Source organism: Lissotriton helveticus, chromosome 2_1, assembly GCF_964261635.1.
Source record: "Lissotriton helveticus chromosome 2_1, aLisHel1.1, whole genome shotgun sequence".
NCBI lineage: Eukaryota > Metazoa > Chordata > Amphibia > Caudata > Salamandridae > Lissotriton > Lissotriton helveticus.
Window position 1 is genome coordinate 335,265,080 of NC_136059.1, and position 20,114 is coordinate 335,285,193.

The 20,114-nt window shown below is 44.1% G+C and overlaps 1 protein-coding gene across 1 annotated transcript in view; it reads right to left on the reverse strand.

Moving 5' to 3' along the window:
• The window catches only part of BRIX1 (biogenesis of ribosomes BRX1), a 75,052-nt gene that overhangs the window by 28,603 nt on the left and 26,335 nt on the right, over positions 1–20,114 (reverse strand). The window contains exon 3 of the mRNA XM_078674928.1: positions 18,155–18,198. Coding sequence (XP_078531054.1) covers positions 18,155–18,198 — 44 coding nt within the window. The remainder of the gene's footprint in view (positions 1–18,154; positions 18,199–20,114) is intronic.

Consider the following 20,114-nt stretch of genomic DNA (forward strand, 5'->3'; position numbering starts at 1 on the left):
TGGTGTGCCCTCCAGCTCATAGAGTCGGATAATCGTATGCCCAGATAGTCAAATTCCTTGACTCTCTAAATGGACAGAGTCTAGAACAGGAGGAACAACTGTTTTTTTGGGGGGGTTGAGGACAAGGAACTTGGTCTTTCCTATATTTATGGCCAGGCCTTTATCATCGCAGAAGGACTTAAAACTAGATAGCAATTTTTGAATACCCACTGAAGACTTAGAAATTAGAAGGGTGTCATCCGCGAACAGGAGCGTCGGAATTTTCTTCCCCGCCAGGGTCGGTGCATCAGATGGATCTTGTAAGAGATGCTCCACCACTCCGTTAACATAGAGAGAAAACAGAGTGGGGGCAAGCACACAACCCTGGCGGACGCCCCTGTTCACCGGAATGCGAGGTGTTTTTTCGCCCTGTGAGCCCCATCTAATTTGGGCAAAATTGCTATCGTGGAATTTGATCAGTAAGGCTAACAGGTAAGGTGGTAGGCCTAACTCATTAAGAACATTCCACAATAAAGTTCGTGGGACCAAATCAAACGCTGTGCGTAGGTCTATGAAGACCAAGTACAAGCTGCCCCCCCCCCCCCCCAACACCACAACTTTCCAATAGAGCATAAGGAGGCGAAATGTCTGCTCGATGGTGCCAGTCCCCGTTCTAAAGCCTGCTTGATAATTGGACAGTATCCGATTTTCCTCTGCCCACTGCAATAACCTGGCCAGGACAACTTTGCCCGCCACCTTTTGGGTTGAGTCCAGCAAGCTGATGGGGCGATAGTTTGCCGGGTCGTCTCTGGAGCCTTTCTTGAAAATAGGGACCACTTCCGCTCCCCTCCAAGAATCGGGGAAAGACCCTCCCAGCAGGGCCTCGTTTAGGAGGGAAGTGATCAATCTGCTCCACCGCGCCGGATAGGTTTTTAGCAAGTCGCCCGGAATCCCGTCAGGGCCAGCAGCTTTGTTGGAAACAATGCCCTTAATTGCATTTTCTACCTCCTGCCTAGAAAATGGACCATCACTACTTGTGAGGACAGTTGTAGGGCAAGGTAAAGGAGCCAAGATGTGGTGGCAAGCCCCCAGTGGGATGGAATACAGCTTGGCGAAATGTTCCAACCATACAGCACCAGGTATATTGCAAGTTATTTGCCGATCAATGGGCTTTTCCCTGGCTCTTAACAGATCCCAAAACTCTTTGGCGTTTTTCCTTTTACTTGCTTCGGCCAAGTCCCGCCAGAAATTTAGATCGTATGCCTCTTTTGCTTCGGTCACAGCTTTTTTATAAATCTTCCTTGCAGCTCTTACTTTATCTGGCTCATTATCTTTAACTGCAGAGATAAGAGCCCCCTTCGCTGCCCGGCATTTCGAGGAATACCACTTGGTTCTGGACGTGGAAGCACCTTTTGGACCCACCTTGTTGCTCGATTGGGAGATAGTAAACAAATCACTCAAAGCCTCTATGGTCTCTGTAAACAATGGTAAGATCTTTTTACCAGTGGGGCTTAGTGTATCAAGCTTGGAATCAGCCTCTAGCAAAATAGACCCAGCTTGTGTTAGCCTCTCTTCGTCCGCCGAGACTCTTGCCCACTTCAAGCGCCTACTACAGTTAGAGGGAACGATTTCACGTGAGGTTTTCCACTTGTGGTCTGGGCTAACATGAGTCCCATCTTGCCATGGGAAGGTGATCGAAAGGGAGAGTGGATTATGGTCACTGTCACAAGATACAATGACCTCCATGTCTTGGTGGAAGGGCCAAAGATTAAAATTGAGCATGACAAAGTCAATTCTGGAAGTTCGCCCCGTTCTGTTGTATGTATGGGCTCCCATAAGGTCCGATTTGGAGCGGCCATTGGCTGGTCTCAAGTTGTGTTCCAGACAAAGGGCATTGATATCTATTGCGCTTTGCGTCCATTTAGGGATCGGATCGATAGTTAAAATAGGAATACCTCTCCTTGAGTCCTCGTCAAAGGTATCCAGAATGTCTTCCCTGGACAATGGCTCAAAGCAACAGTTAAAATCCCCCGCAAGAAGGACATAAGAATCGATGTTACAAGAGGCTAGTTCGCTGCTTAGGCCTGTTGATGATAAACGTGAAGCCCCAACATTAGAGCCCCTCAGGTAGATGTTGAAGACTTCTAGGGTCCTACCTCCCTTACGATGCAGTGATAGCCATTGTAGGTCAGGTGATTTAGTAGACCTTTGGGTAACACCTAGCCTTAAGGCAATGCTAATCCAAATCAGTAGACCGCCTGAAGGACGACCTTTAGAGCCAACTTGTTGTACGGCTGGAACAAAGTAGGACGTAAACCCCACTCTGTGCTTTGGTTCTTGGCACCAGGTTTCCTGTAAAAGGCAGATGCTATAGGGTTCTAGAAAGGCGATCCAATCTGGATTCTCAAAATTGCGGGCAAGCCCAGCCACATTCCAACTCAGGATCTTTGTTACCGGTGCACCAGTGGTGGGCTGTGAGAAGGGGTGAGTAGGTAGGGAAAAATCGGGTGCAGCCCCTCTGGAAACATTTACACAGGGATCAGAATGTTGCGGTGATAGAGCCTTGGTTGTATCAGTATGGTTCACCTCTACTGCGCCCCATCGGATTAATGGTTGAGAAGTTGTACTAGGTAAAACTTCCAAAACAAGTGGGCCAAGAATAACAGGAGGCACCAACCCTTCCTTAGTGTCTAAGCTATTCGTAATTCCTACTAGGCCCGATGGATAGACTGGGGGTGCGTGCTCAGCTGGCCTTCGTGTATGCAGGGAGAAAGATTTCCCAGGGTTATGTTGAGTGTACTGGCTAAAAAGTCAATCCACCTCCTCCAGGCCGCCATATCTGTTTGAAGTTGGAAAGCCGTTCCAAAGTGGTTGGAATTGATTATAAGTTTTAGGATGGCTCTTCCAAGGTTGGCGCTGAACTAAGGACCATTCATCCACCGGGGTATGCTGGACACGTGGTGGATAAAAGAAAGACAGAGGTCTGGGTATAACTGGGGACCCTTCAGAACCAGGCCAGGAGCAGATGAATTGTGCCGTATGTGGGTCCTCGAAGGTCACCACTATACAGTCCCCTGGACTGGATTTCTTTGTTGGGCCCACCCAGCGGGTTCTTCGAACCATCAGGACTCTGCTTCTCCAGCCATTGGGGATAGGTCTATTTATATTTAGCCAATACATTATTTTATTTTCAAGCGACCAGTGGTTCTCATGCTGGTCTACACCAATCTGGGGAACACCCGTTAGTACCACCACATAATCGTTGGCCTCAGGGGTAAGGTCAATGTACCCCCCTCTAAAGTTGTCCTTTGTAGGAGGATCCTGTACGGTACTCAAGGTCGATTTGGACTGAGCGCCGGATTTGGACTTTCCTGATTGGGGGTTTGGGGCTCGTTCGGAAACCTTAGGTTTAGTGGCAAGGGGAATTTGGTCCACCGCCACAGATCTTGGCTTGGGAATTGGCCGTAAAGTAGCTGGGGCTGAGAGTGGGACATCCTGCACTGGAATGGTAGGAATTGGTGGTGTTACATCCAGTACAGGGTGGCCCTGGTTTTCAAGAGTTCTCAACCCAAGAGTGGCCAGGGCAATAATACTTTTTTCCATCTCGAGCAGGTTATTCTCTATTCTCGAGAGTCTAAGATCAAGAGGGGAAAGAAGTTTTTTTAAGGTTGACCAAACCAGATCTATGAATTCGCTTTCATTGTTGCCCAACCCTTCAGTCTGCAATCCCTCGATCTTTTGGTCGATGCTAGGTGGGGTGGCGTCGGAGTCCACAGTACCTCCATCCCTAAGGGGTTGAGACCCTATGCTTTTTTCTTGAGTCGCATTAGGTGACAGTACTCTTGTGGAGTTCAAGTTTTGGGGAAGACCAATTTTCGCTTTTTTGCGAGCATAGGCAGTACCTGTTCGACGCTTCCTTTTAGGTGGTTTACCAGTAGTGGAGTTTGGGGATAACTGAGGGTTGGGGGTCGAGTTCTGGGCGCAAAATGGAGCTGGAAGGTTGGCTTCATCTACGTTGGAATGTCGCTCTAGCGACGGAGAGGCAATGGAGTTGGTAGAGGTCCGATGGACATCAGCCTGTGTAACTACACATGGAGGAATGGCAGGGCGTTCCGGTGTAACCGCAGTGGCTATATGGCCTAGGGAGGATTTTTTTGAGAGCGCTATCACTTGTGACAGTCTTCTGGCAGCACCTAGTTCTAATGACACCCGGGTTTGCAATTTAGATATTTCATTATCAATAGCTATATTGGTGCGGGTGATAAAATCGTCCATAGGGCCGCTAGATTGCGATGCTGCCTTAGAGGCTTTACTCCGAGTGGCCCTAGTACTCATATCTTGTGAGACAAGGGAAGATTGCCAGTAAGATAAAAGCGATAGAGGGTGGGCCAGTCCAGTCCTCTCCGGCCTCAAACGGCCTCAAACGGTCCCACCCTTGTCCCGGGCTTCTCCCGCGCCCTCCCGCGCGGCTGAGCACTTGGCTCAAAATATACTGTCTGGAGGTAAGGGGGAGGAGCCGTCGAATGTCAGGTGGGGCGGGGCGGTCAGGGAGAGCGGGCCAGCTGGAAACGGCCTGGGCAACCCGGGACTCCTGGGATACTGAGTCCGGGTTGCTGCTCGCAGCCCTGTCGCACGCTCACCGCCCAGCAGCAAAGCAGAGCACAGCCTCGGGTTACCCTCTCAAGCGACGTGGGACCCGCGAAGCGGGTTCCACTAGGTGTAGAGCAAAGTCCGTGGGCACCAGCAAAGAGACGGCAGCAGCAAGGAAACGGCGTCCGTGTGAATTCTAATATGACAAGGAGCACTACTACTTATTTTCTCAGAACTAAACAGAGAAAGGTAGCACACTCGGTCTGCTTTCAAACCTAATTTATGTTTTACAAGGTGCTTGTTTAATAATCTTTACTACAGGGCCTCTCACTTGCACCGGGATTTTCTCTCCAAAAGAGGAGCTTTCCTTTTGTGCCTTTGGAAACACAATGTGACACAAAGGTGATGACAAGGTCTCATTTGTCCGATTTTGCCATTTCTGTTAATTCTCCAAACCTGGTTAAAAATTTACCAAACAGATGCCCAGTGCGAATACTCCGTATTGGCTGCTCTGCGATAAAAAATGAGGCCTAGACAGTTCCTTATTTGTCGGTTAATTACGCAAGGGTTCTGTAACTGGTCTCAACTCCTTTGCATGTGGCTTAAATAAGCCAGTTCTTATAGCTGCAGTTTCTGTTTGGACCCTGCTCACGTCTTAATCCGAACTGTCTTTATTATTAAATCGATATCGAAACTTCTAAAATCCTGTGTAGTGTCTTTTGCATTAGTAACATCGTTTTAAGTATGGTTCCCATGGAAGCATATTCCTCAGTTGTAGCTTTCAACATTTCAGGGTCACTGTGTGCAGTCACACACTGCTAAATATTTTATTGCACTGTCTTGAAGGTAGTTAGTTCTCCGAACCACATTAGTAGAGTCTATAATGCCAACTCCCTATTTAGGGAAAGGTTATCCGATAAGGGTGATAACCGTGGGTTTTTACTGAAAGAAAAAAACGCAGTGAGTTAAACTCAGCTCCCACATATTATACCCCAGAAGATTTCGAAACCTCAAAGGCTGACTTTCCAGGATTATTTGCAGTTTCTGAAGAGGTTTTTGTTTGGTGATGGTTTTCAAATTTTTATTAACAAATAACTAAGTCTGCCAATACAGAGCTAGAACAAGCTGCTTTTCCCCTCCAGTGGAAGCTATGTAGTAATTGGGCTATGGGCTTGTAATGAGCACGTTTGAAATTGCTTTGCTGGTCATAAAGCCTTGTAGGCTAAACATGTCATGATGATAAGAAACCAGAGAAAGGTTGCCACCTAGTGGCCACAGGAAGGAAAGCAAAAACATTTAAATTTATAGTGATTGGAATGAAAGAGGATCGCACAAACATGGTCCTCTGAGGAGAAGCCCGACTTTTACCATTCAGTGGTTCCCAAACTGTGTGCTTGGTGAGCGGCGCTTTAACGGCGCATCGGGGTGTCGTGGTTCATAATTCGGGAACCACTGATCTAGCAGTACATAAGCTTAAGTTGAGCTCCCTGTACAAGGATATGCCCTGCTTTTCTTGCTTCCGCGCCATCCCATCAACTCGGACCTTCAACCCTTGCCGCCATGTATCACGGAGTCATTGTAAATGAAAGTGCAGGCATCGCTTGGACTCTTACAGGGGGTGGGCGTCGGAGGCCACCAGGCAAGGATTTCGGCGCGGCTGCACCATTTTCTGCCACTCTGCGGTGTGTATTTGAGTGCGTTTAAATTTTTATCTTGTAAAAATAGCCATTACCCATAACGAAAGTATTGAAAACGCACTCAAATACACATATGAAATTGTGTTGTCTCTCTGGACTTGAAAGGGCCGGAGCTTGTGCACCTTCCCTGCTGTCCACTCCACTCCAAGGTCTGAATTAAGTACCACAATACTCTTCAAATAATGTTCTAAAAAAAAAAAAGATTTAAACATGTCACCGAGTAATAAAGAAAATGCATTTATCTGGGGTTCAGGCAGAACAAATGCAGTCCCCTGAAAGGAAATCAGAAGATATCCGTTTTCAAGTGGGGAAAATTTATAAAATCTACTTTAGACTTAGTAGAACTTAAAACAAGCTCTCCGCTTGAGAACAATCTACCAGAGAAACTATTTTTTTAAAAGCCCACGTTTGCCATGGTTCATTTGTAGACACGAAAACAAAAGTAGGAGCACCCATTCATGCGCTTCAAGGTACAGCATCAAGTGCCTGTTTACTCAGCTTCAGCACTGCTGCTACGGACTGATATCAGTGAACTATAACAGATGCTCATCACGAAATACTAAGTCAGTTTCCTTTGATGGTTTATGGATTAGGGAAACTCAAGACTATCAAAGTGCAATTACAACTTAATGAGGACATCCGTCCTATAGCTCAAAGACACAGAAACTGCATTTCATTTACAGGAAACTGTTGGAAGAGAACTTGAATCCTTATTCAAACATGGTATCATTGAGCTTTCCACTGGCCCAATGCCGTGGGTTTCTTCCACAGAGGTGGTACCCAAGAAGGACAGTGAAGGAGCTGTACACATCTTTGTTCAAATGTAACAAGCGAACAAGGCAATCGAAAGAGAACGACATCCAGGTCCGCAGATTGCTGACATAACACAATTAAATGGTGAGAAGGTATTCTTTCGCCTTGATTTGAATAAAGGATATCATCAATTGGAACTAGAGAAGAATTGCAGGTACATCACAACCTATTCTACACATATTGGTTTCTTGCGTTATAAACGACTATGTTTTAGTGCGTCATCAGCTGCAGTGCTTTTTCAAGATGTCAATCGACTTATACAGCCTGTCATAAATGCTTTCAATTATAGTCATGACATTGATTTTCTGATTTAAACAGACAGAGCACGATAAAGCTCTCATGCAAGTGTGTTGTTTCCTCACTGATGCAGGTTTGAATTTGAATGCTGAGAAATTAGAGTTCCATAAGAGAAAGCTAAAATTCTTTGGGCATATCTTTTCTGATGGGGGTATGATGTCCGATCTAGCTAAAGTGCATGAGTTGTTAACTGCCAGTCCCCCGCAAGATGTTTCCATGTTACGTTCATTTCTTGGCATGCCCAGCTACTGTTCTAGATACTTTGCCACCATAAGTGCTCCATTAATAGACTTGATGAAAAAGAATATTTAATTTCATTGGCCACATGAATGCGAGCAAAGATTCAAGAAAAATCAAACAAGCTATTGAGAATGCAACTGAAATGGCATGCTTTGAGCCAAAGCTTTATACCAAGGTTGTTGTTGGCGCTAGCCCCTTCGGGTTAGGTGCAATCTTTTCACAGCAAAGCAAACACCCAAATGCTCAAAGGCACATTGTGGGATATGCAAGCGAAGTTTGTCCCAAACCGAAGATGCTTATTCACAACCTGAGAAAGTACGTTTAGCAGTGGTGTGGGCTTGTGAACATTTCCACGTGGGCTTGTGAACATTTCCACGTATTCTTATATCGAAAGCCTATCACGCCTGTGACAGATCACTAAGCATCGCTGACCATCCTTGGAAATCCAAAGGCAAAGATGCCACCTCGCATTGAATGCTGGAGTCTACGATTATAAGAATACAACTACACAATTGTGCACCATCCAGAGAAAGATCAAAACCCTGCAGACTACTTCTCATGAGTGCCTCTACAGTGCCATGGTAACCATTGCAAGACGCGTGAAGTCTACATAAATTTCATTGCGAAATCAAGTACATCATCTACCATTTAGCTGGAACAAAACATCACGCAACGAGTCATGATAGTGACATGCTAAAACGAAAAGACCTTATTATCCATTTGTCTTGGAACCAGCACACTCAACCTCTTAACAGTGAAAGAGAGTACCAGAAGTTTAGAAATCTCAAAGATGAACTGCCTGTTACTCAAGCAGGAATTCTGAAAGGTTTGGGAATTTTTATTCCGAAGAGTCTGCAACGACAGATAATTGAAGTGACTCAGGAAGGACATTGTGGAATCGTTCCACAAAACGAGCTCTCCGACACCAAGTCTGGTCTTCTCATCTCGAAGAGAGTTGAAAGAGAATTGAAGGCCTGCCATCTCTGTAACTACCCTTCATCGAAAATCACTCAACACACTATAAACATTTCTGAGTTGCCAAAGTATGTATGGGAAAGAATTGCCATCGACTTTTTCGGTCATATTGACAATGGACATCACCTGAAGGCGATTGCTGATGAATACTCCTACTTTCCATTGACAGAAACTCTCGCATCTATCACTCAAGAAAGTCATCGATAGATTAGATGGCATCTTTGAAACATAGGGCGTTCCTGCAACAGGTGAAAGCCCTGCAATCTTGAAGAGACCCATGACTACCAAGTTACCTCAATGGACCAACAGAAGATCAAGTACCGAGGAAGAAACACATTTAAAAGACTTGGTTTGAGAGGAGGAGCTACGATAGCAACAAAGATGGCCGCGTGAGTTCCCGGCTCCGCCGACCTCCGTCTCCTGCCAGTAGATCCTGTCATATATCCTGAATTTGCGCCCTGCCTTCTTGTGTCTGAACTGGTCTGGATTGAAATGGTGCAATCCTGAGATTTCTGCCATTCCGGTGGAAAAAGATACGTTGTGTGGCACTTTGCGGCCTACACCAGCTTGAAAGCCGGGGTCTCGAGTACTGGCCCAGCCGGACTGAAGTTAAACAACATCGGCCGTGGTTGTGTGACAGGGTCCGGTCAGCTGAGGTGACAAGTTCTCTTTTGACCCGCTACGGACGGCGATTGGTGTGCTTGGTATATGTTGAAAGAGGGGTGACGACACATAATTGCAGCAGCGGACCGGGCTTCGTGGCCCGGTTTTGGGAGCGGCCGGTGCTCGCCGGGTGGGGTTCTCCGCCTGCGGTAGCTGCATCCGGACTATCATTGTCACCAACGGAGTGTCCCCCTCTGCAGTCTTCCGTTCCGCATCCACTTGTTTTCCCCTCAGAGGGACCGGGCTCTCCGGAGCCAACACTATGATTGAGACCGAATGCAGTGGTGTGGAAGGAACCGGTAGTGTCCCGTCACTACTAACTGTGTTGGCGGCCATAGGGTCATTCCATGAGTGTATTGATGCACACCTACGCACAATGATAACTTGCTTGACTGGAATTGAGTGGACTGGACCGGATCCTGTTCCACTGCGGGAAGCGGAAGTACTCGAGATGCCCTTGATGGCAACTTTGACGGGGGATCCAGACCCTGTGCTGTGGGAGGTGTCGGAGCCTTTGAACGGAATATCACGGACTCCTAAAAACGTGGTTGGATGAAGGCATGTTGAGTAAAAATGAACATGAATACCTATATTGCGAACACCCAATCATCCCCACTTTTTACCACCTGCCGAAGGTGCACAAGAACATTAAGCACCCACCAGGGAGACCAATTGTCTCGTCCATAGGAAGTCTTCTAGAAGCCACTTCCAGATTCATCGATAACTATCTATCCCCTTATGTCAAGGATCTTCCATCTTTTGTAAGAGACACTCAGGACTTCCTTAGGATCATTGACGACATACAATGGGATGATGACATGCTTCTCATCACTCTAGATGTCGCCAATTTGTACACCTGCATTGGGCACCAAGATGGACTCCAAGCCATTGAATGGTTTCTAAAGAAAAGCATGCACTTTCATCAACATAATCGCATGCTTTTAAAAATGATTGAGTTTTGTCTTTTTAATAACATCTTTCTTTTTTCAGGCACAATGTATCGCCAGATCAGGGGGACCGCCATGGGCACGTGCTTTGCCCCCAGCTACGCGAACCTATTCGTGGGCTGGTGGGAGAAGCACGTGGCCTGGGGGGGGACCAACGAACACTGGCTGGACAACATTATGGTTTGGACCAGATACATTGACGATTTGTTTGTCGTCTGGCGAGGAGACAGACCCTCGGCTGAGAGGTTTGTGGCGACGCTAGGCGAAAACAATCTCAATTTAAGATTCACCAGTGAGATCAGTGACAAAACAGTCCACTACCTTGATCTTGAAGTTTTTGCGGAAGGTGGCATTATTCAAACGAAGCTCTACCGCAAGCCGACGGCAGGTAATGCCGTCTTGCACGCTGCTAGTCACCATCCCAGATCTATGGTAAAAAACATTCCCTATGGTGAATTTTTGCGCCTGAAACGGAATTGCTCAGAACACAGCGATTTCCTACAGGCACAAAAAGCAGCAACCTCTAGATTTCTAGAACGAGGCTATTCGAGAAAATCACTCTGAGGCCTCAAAAAAAGTGGAACTAGTAAACAGAAAAGATCTGCTGGTGAACAAAAACCTGAAAAAAACAGAGAAAACAGAAAACAAAACCTGTAACTAGAATGATAACGACCTACAATATGAGATCAAAAGAGGTGGTCCAGATCTTTAACAACAATTGGCATATTCTGAAAACAGACAATGTTCTGAAGGATAGAATATCGCCTAGACCAACAATCACATACAGGCGTTGTCAATCCTTAGGTGACCATCTAACAAGGAGCCACTACAGGGACCCCCCGAAACCATCTAGATCCAAACCAATCCAGGGTTTCTACCCCTGTATGCATTGCAAAGCATGTAAATACAGTCAGAAGAAGACTAAGTACGAGGGTAGACCCAATGACCCCCGACCGACCAGAGTTATCAACAAGTTCTTGAACTGCAATTCGGAATTTGTTGTATACTGTCTTGTTTGCCCGTGCTCCAAGAGGTATGTTGGAAGTACGATCAATCTAGCAAAGAAGCCCATCCTAGAGCACATGCGTGCCATCACCAATAAGGATAAAAATTATCCAGTGGCACGCCACTTCGAAACCCACCATAACAGCAACAGAGACTTACTGTCCTTCTACTTGATAGATCAGCTGGAGAAACAGGAAAGAGGTGGGGATAAAATTAGAAGTCTGAGGGCCATGGAGTCGAAATCCATCATCGACCTCCAAACTATGAAGCCGGTGGGTCTAAATAATGATGAAGAACTATGGGTACACCTGGATTAAAATCATAGCGAGGGCAACTGTATTGAAATAAACAGGTAACATCTGAAACGAAATCAGGACACATCTTCTGCTATCTCTCCCGAAAGCTTTTTTGTATAATTAATCATGAAATGAATACAATTGAATTAGGGAGGTCTATGCCCATACAGGGCTAGACATTGTAAAAGAACAAGAAAATATGCCCATTCAGGGCTTAATGAGAAAAGTTACTTGCCTGTAGTCAATAACTACACAGAGAAAGATATTCAAAACACACGGTGTATGCAAATAGATTGTTGATTGATACTCGTTACATAGAAATGTTGAAATATGTGATGACCGTCACAAAGAGTTATACAAAATACCTGCATTATGTGTTGCACTTTATGCAAACTCTTGACTTTTTCTTATAAAAAGAATGTAATTTTTTCATGATGCGCGAGGAAAAATAATGTGTGTATATATATGAATTATATGTTTTTATTATATACATAATTTTTCTCTCACCTAGCAAGTCAAGTATTCAACAATCAATCCATATGGGGGTTCTTTCCCTTGTTTTTAAATGCACGAGCACTTTATGAATCGCCATTTTCTGTGTATCAACGCTAAGAATAACATTTGCACATTACAAGATGTCTGCCATAACTTTATTGAATTTTTGGCTTAGTCCTCTTTTGATGTTACTGAAGAGGTGGAGATATAATGGCGTATGAGTTTATTCACTTTGACACTGAGGAAGCCGTTTTACGGCTTCCTCAGTGTCAAAGTGCGAAACGCGTTTGTCTTCTTATGGGGTAGGGGGTCTGCTAATAAATCCATCAAAATACCACCAGTTTGGAGTGCCGTCTGCTTTCTTTCGAAAAAGCGAGCGTGTATCGATATATATATATATATATATATATTATACATACACAATTTTTTTTATTTAACAGAAGGGGAAGATGTAGAGTTGCGTGAGTTAGCAATGACGGAACTCTTTTGGATCCTGATGGACTCTGTAGAACTGAGCGTTGGAGCGGAGCCAAGTGAATGCAGGTTTAGAATGTTGAGCTTGCGGTTACACACGGATGAATAAAGACACGTAATACTAAGCCCTGAATTTGACTGTTACCCAAGCTGGGCAGGACGCTACAAGAAGGTTGCAGCTCTGCATCATTTTCAGCCCATTGGTGAGAAACGCCTGTATCGGTTAGCCAGTCCTTGCCCTTGGGTGGTGGGCCTTACATCCAGTAGCGGGCTAATCATTTTTTAGCCAGAAGGAACAAAAACTACAGTCGACCTTTTGGTCTGCTGTGGGAGGTGTTTTGTATATCCCAGTAAGAAGTGCAAGTAAGGTGTTGTGTTCAATAGGAGATTCAACTATCTCTTCGCCGGTGAGAAAAAGAACATCCCAGTAAGTCCTAACAGGGTGGCACTCCCATGTCAGATGGAAGAAACTAGTGGGGTCACATGGACATCCAGTGCATTTTGCAGGTTTTCCGGAGTCTATTCTCTGTACTTATACAGGGAGCAGTATAATCTATAAAGGAAGTTGAAGCGAAGGAGCTTGTGCTATAATGGATGGATATTAGTTTAGTTTGGACACAGCAATATTTACAGGTTTCTAGGGTACTATCGCAACCAATATCTAGCCGCCATTTTTCCCAGGCTCCATGATCTGTGCATGTATGTATCTTTGTATACAGGTTGTATAGTATAGAGACCGAGTCTTGCAGTTCTGATTTTTATATCAAATTGGTAAAGGGGGTTTGGGGGGGACTCTGAAGGTTTGTTTAGGAAGTCAGGCCAAGTCGACATTGTGGCGTGGCACATGTAATCGAATGTAGCTAGTGGTGCACATGTCTGATTCTCCCTAAACTGATCAAGAGTGAAGAACTTAACGCCCACAAACAGCTGCCCTACATGCAACAGTCCAGCATTCTGTAGTCTGAGATTCACACTCTTTTCTAAAGTTTTGGGAAAATATGGGTTATTCAGGAGAGAGCGATTGGCGAGTATGATTGTGCAAGTCCAGCTTGAGTAGCCAAGTGTCAAAGAGACCAGAGTGAGCCACAGACCACTTGTACGAAATGTATTGGTTTCAGCAGTGGTTACAGCAGTGCAGAGTCCCCAGTCAGCACTTGGTCTTTTTCTATAGGATAGGAACATGGGAGCTCCACCCGTGGGGGCATACTAAAATGCAATATAGCAGTATTGTGCAGCAAGGGAAGTATCATTCCATATCTAGGACCGCAAAGCCTCTCCCAACCACAGGGTAATGTCAATGTCTCCCATTTTAGACTTTGGGTGCGTCCTGCCCATGTAAGTCTGGTTACCAAGTATCTTACCTGGAGAAAAAAGGTTTGGTTAAGTGGAATTGGGAAGTTATTAAAACGATACACACATTTTGGTAGGACCACCATTTTAGTAAGGGCTATTTTGCCTGCCTTTGAAAGAGGAAGCCTTATCCATCTCTCAAATGGTAACCTAGCAAGGGCCAGGCCATAGTTGCCAAGAGTTATTTGGGATCGGTCTGTTCAGCATGATCCGCAAGTAGCAGACCGAGCCATCAACCAAGGTAGTAAAAATGCTATAGTTGGTTTACGAGATGCAGAGGTCAAGGTTAACATTTCAGATTTGGGCCAGTTGCCTAGTACTCCTGGCCTATCTCTGTACTCTTATTTCAGACATGAGTGGAGTAAGGTATGCTTCTAGGTTTTTGCTATAAAGTATTTCATCATCAGTATAGCGCGACAGCAACCCAGGCTTTTTTTTTAAATATATGTCCACTGTGTCAGTGTTTGAGGAGACGCAGGTTGTTAGATGTAGCCCTATCCGGGATGAATCCTGACTGTTAAGGTAGGATCAGACTAGTTATCGAAGGAGCCAATATCTTATCTAAATTGAGAGGGGACAGCAGTTTATAAGACGGACAATGCTACCCCTCCTTGCCTGGCTTCAAAAGAGCAGTAATAATTGCCTCCCTAGTGCTCATGGTGAGGGGAGAGGGGGAACTTCACTGACTGCCAGAACCTCCTTCTAGAGGGTGGCCAATTGTAGTGACAGTAACAGTTTGAGCGCTTTTTAGGTCTCACCTGACCCAGCACATGTGCTGGGCTGGCGAAACTTTTAGTAAGGGCTTCAAAAAATGCTACCATGGCCGGCCTACAGCTTGCCTGCATGTGCACACGCTTATGAGCAGAGGCGCCATATGGCTTTCATCATCATGCTCATAAAGCGCAGCACTTGATCGCGATCACTTTCACGGCCGAGCACACATTGAACGGATCATATGACTAGTCACATGATCACACCCTCCATTGCATTTAATCCCACCACTACGGTGTCTCACTTAGCTTCCTGGTCGCAGCAGATACCTCCCTAAATCACAGTAAGCCATGCACAACACTATCGGTGTCTCCGTCCCGCACTAGCTTTCTAAGTGCCCTAATGAGGCCTTCCTTCTTCCGCCGGTCACCGCACCGTTTCATTACCAGCATTGCTGGTTTTCATCTGTGGACATGCAGCCGTGGTCTGCCAATTTATTTAGATTATTCTCGTGCCTTACCGAAAGGTAAGCGCTGGTTTTCACCATTCCGGGTTTGACCACATCCTTGTTGCACCGCTCCACTTACTGATCCATTTATCTTCTTCTTCACAGGCTTCTCACTTCCAAATTCCCTCTAATGCTGCCTTATGAAATTTCGCCAGTTGACACCCGAACACGGTCTACCATAGGATTGCTTTTCATTGTGCTCTCTGCACGGTAAACCTTGCTCCTTCACTCCTCACTTTCGCCCTCACGCCTGCCCTAAATCTGCCTACAGTTTAATAATACCTACGCTCCTGGAGGCTCTGTATTTATATTACGAGAAGAGTCCGTACGAGCTTTTCTATTTGATCACAGTAAGCCTTTCATCCCAGCACCTCCTCACTTGTTCCATTGCGCATGCTACACCGTATTTACATCTGTATCGTATTTACCTAGGCTCCCACAAGCACCCTGACGGCGTTTCCAAATTCTCTAGAACTACAACCCTCTTCCTGGCCTCGCCTTCTTAATCACTTGATAAGTCTTACTTATCCAGCCTCCACGTTAGACTGCAAGTTTCTGACTCGTCCTCTAAAGCATCCCGCCCTTCCTTGACTCGCTGTTATTTTCACAATCCTTGCTTTATTAATGCAATCTGGCCTCTGCTTCGTAACCCCGTGGTATGTGTCATGAATCCAGCCCCCATGTTAGACTGCAAGTTTCTCACTCCTCACGGCAAACTCGTCCTCTCAAGCATCACGCCTTCTGCCTTCCTTCACTTGCCGTTATTTTCACGGTCCTTGCTTAGTTAATGTTTCAGGTACCTACTGCACTTCCACATTTACCAAAACATCATCTCGACTGATTAACTCTCCCTTCCTTTACGTTCCTTATTTAGTATACTTCACCACTGATTCACCAGCTACAACTATCACTACGTTGTTAGGAAATTTTTAAGACCTTTCTTTTTATTGTTAAAGATCAGCAATGGATCATTAAGACAGTTCCAGGGCACATTTTATATTCCTTTCTTTCTATATTTGGTATTCTAGGTATTTACTGATACAAGACAAAAATACTTCATATGGATGATGCTCCTGCTTTTTGTATGGTCCAGGACATTAAAATACTGGTCTTGCTGAGGGAGGGGGTGGGGGTGGGGGGTGGGTGGGGAGGAAGGGAGACGCGGTATAAGAGCCACATGGTAGCCTTAGATGAGAATGACAGATTTAGGGTGACTAGCTGGCAAAGAGGCAGATAATGGGAAGTGATTACAGTTCTCCTTAGATGACAGAAATAAGGACAAGGTCAGTATTAGGGGCATATCTGAAGAAGACAGCGGACACAAGAACAAATCAAAATGAGTTTATATTGTTTTGATCAAAGATTCACATGTAGCTGGAATTGTCCTTAGGATAAAAAAAGAAGAACTGGAGGGAAAGCAAAATGAATGGATTGAGGAGTCAAGTTTTGGCCATTTATTATCTTGTAGATAGTCGACTTGCCGTTCGTACACTAGCAATGCCCCTGGTTCAACAGTATGTTAATGAATACACATCAGCCCAACTTCTTTCCTTGGTTTTTGTGATGTCTGGTAGGGTAGGGAGGGATACCTTTTCACACATGTGGCCTTTTTTGGAGAGGCGAGTTCTTTCAGACGTTTAAGAGAGCCAGGGCCTTTTAATTTTACCTATTTTTTTTGTATAACATACCTACTTATAGTACCTTCTTGTGTGGCTAACCACTTAAATGGTCCCAAAGGCGAGACCTATTGGCTATGCCAATGCTTGTTAAAATTCAGCTGCGAGGTCATCATTGTCCGAGGTCTGCCCACCCCCCAGCCAGTCCATCAATGGCTTGGTTTCTTGTTCAGTTATGGATTCAAGAAAGAATTCCCAGGAGCCACCCTCTATCCCAGCAGGGGCAATATCTTTCATGTAATGGTGTATTTCAGAGACCGCAGTGAGGGTCCTTCTGGCATACAGGCTTGAATAGTAGGATCTCAACTAGTGGAAGACTTTGACCTAACCCCCCCACAATTGTTTGCCCAGTGTTAACGTCAGAGAGTGGATAGTTTCATTATTGCGTGCTCTTTTCACCAACCACACTAGATTTTTACTTGGTAGATTGCCCTCTTTTAATGTCCGGCTTCAATGTCTTTAGCTAAAAATCGTTCCTCACTGTCAGGGAGGTACTCATGCTATTGGTTGATTTTGCCAGTGTGGGTTTACATTTATCCCATTAAACAATTTACAACTGGAATACAATGAGGCTTAATTTGATAGCAATGATTCTTGGATGACCTGGGAAAAGGTCAGTTCATTTCGTATTGTGTGCAGAGCTGGACTTAGGTTTAGTTTTGTCCAGATAAGCAGATTTCTCAAGGCTTGTTCTTCTTCTTCTTCTTCTGGTAATTTCGCTGGGCTGTTTTTCGTAAACAACTTCTTAGAGCTTCTAATTTTAAGAGAATTAGATTTTTTTCAAAATGGATGCTCTGCCTTACAGTGACAGTTTTAAAATTGGTAAGGGAACAGATCACTTCCTCACTGCTTATTATGATCTGTATTTCCTCTACATTAGAGTTCAATGAAGAAGGAGAAAAAACCAATTCTGACTTTAAAGTGATCCAGCACATATGTGTATATATTATGATTTTGATAAACCAAGATCAGTCTATGATGAAAACATGTTTAAAAGTGATGGCGACAGGATGGCCAGCACAGCCTGCTTGCAGTTTCGTAATGTGAGAACTTATGAAAAAATTAACCTACTATGTATTACCATTAAATAAACATTTCTGCATACGCCCATATTTCAAAGCAGGCATTGAAAAACAGATGAGATAATGAAGAAGACCAAAGTACGGAAGTGAGAACGAACCACCACCACACAGTGACAGAGCCTTCAGTCTCTGCAAGATTAGGCAGTGTCCTCTAGTCTCACAGACGACAAACATCACAGATAGTCTGGTTCAAATCGGTAGGACTCTAAAGATTGTGACTAGCCATCAAAGAATCAACAGTACTTTGAATAGGAGAAACACAGAATTAAAATCTATATAGTATTGTCAGCTCACAAAACTTTAACAACACCATTGCCATGGAACGGAGACTATTCATACTGATGGTGAAAATGTACCTCATTGATCACAAACAGCTTGTCCTTGCGGTCCATTTTAGTGTCTGCAATGACAATAAGACAAATGTTAAGATACAGATGAAAGATATTTCCGAAAATGTCATTAAGTCTTAATGTATTTATTATGTCATATCAAACTGTATTTTCTATCAAAACAGTGCTGAACAAGACCGTTTTCCCCACAGCTGGGCATGCCTCACTCTGCCAAAGTGCTGCAAAGTGACGATGCATAGGATGGTTATGAATATGAAATTTGTAATAGAGAAGAGTATTTAGAGAGGAAAGGCTAATATATATATATATATATATATATATATATATATATATATATATATATATATATATATATATATATATATATATATATATATATATATATATATATATATATTCCAAGTTGGCTCCTGATTAGCAAGACCCCTGGCGCTCCAAGATCCGGTGCAGAACTCCTCAGCTGAGCCCAGCCTTAATTATGTCACACACCCCCTCACAACGAGGGATTAAGTTCGCACTCACAAAGGTTTTCCAAGTTTTCCAATTTTTAGTTTATTTTCTTATTGTCAGCTCATCAGTCACAAAAAACCGACGCGTTTCGCTGCTCTCACACGCAGCTTGCTCACGGTTAAACATTAGATTCGTTCTGACCCCTCCTATTTCTACAGGGTAAAACGCCAAACAGATTTCATTAAAGCACGTCACTTCCTGTATCACAACCGGAAGTTACCTGGGGATTGTAGTTTTTAGCTGTTTCAAAAACTACAATTTCACGTTATGTATTACATGATTAGCTTGGTATGCATTCGTTTATACATTTTTACATTTTCGACCTTGTATGCAACAGTATGATATTAATCACATTTTCGTGCGTGTGCATTCTATTGTGGTCGCACACACATATCTTCGATCATTTTATCCACATATGGTTATTGCCCCCTAGTGGGCTTTAAGGTACTACCTTTATCACAACACATAACTTGATACAGCTTGTATCTTATGATGTGCAAACTGCGCACTATTTCACCATTGTGGATAAAATGATCGAAGATGTGTGTGCGACCACAATAGAATGCACACGGTAGACACAATAATACGTGACACTAGTAACTTGTTAAGGTTGGTTAATTTGCAAGTGAATGGTATGTTCAGTCGTACCTAGTAAATACCGCAAGATAGACTTGAATCTCAGCTAGCGGAATTGATAAACAAAACGGTACTGACATTGTTAACTACCTACCTGCACAAAGGTTGTTTTCCCTGTTGAATTCCTTAGAAGGAAAAAAGAGGAATTACAAACAAGTATTAAAAAATCCAGCGATCAGCAGAGGAGACATAGTGAAAACATGGATAAGAGAGACGCCAAAAGAACTGAATTATTGGACTCTGCATTCTTTGAACAAAAACTGCAAACAACGAATAAGGACAAAAACAAATCTGATAACTCCAAAACAGATACGAGGAGTAAACTCAAGTTATGGGAAAGATTAAGCAAGAAAGAAATTAATAAATGGTGGGAACTAATTACCCTAAAGAAATATCTTGAAGTACGGAGAGTTCCCCGGGGGTTAAGATTATCATTAATGCCCAGCCAACAGGATGTGACAGACGAATTATTAAAGGAATGGGGTGAGCACATCCTGGAATCGTCTCTAGGCTTAATCACGATCCTTGTGAAACATCTCGAGGTGGCATTGGTCAAAATCAAGGAAGAGTTGGCTGACCTAGAAAAGGAATTGGCAACAATAGAAATGAATCCAGAAATGACCAAATTAAGGGAGGATTTCGAAAAGTATGTGGAGAAACATGAAGAGATTGTAAGAAACCGCAAACAATCCAAATTTCAACGGGATGCTGATGATTATATGTATGGAAGAGTCTTTACGTATGCCAGGAAGTTCGATATTTTCAAAAATCAGAGCGGGAAAGGCTCAGGAAATCAAACCGCAACAAGTGGAACATCAAT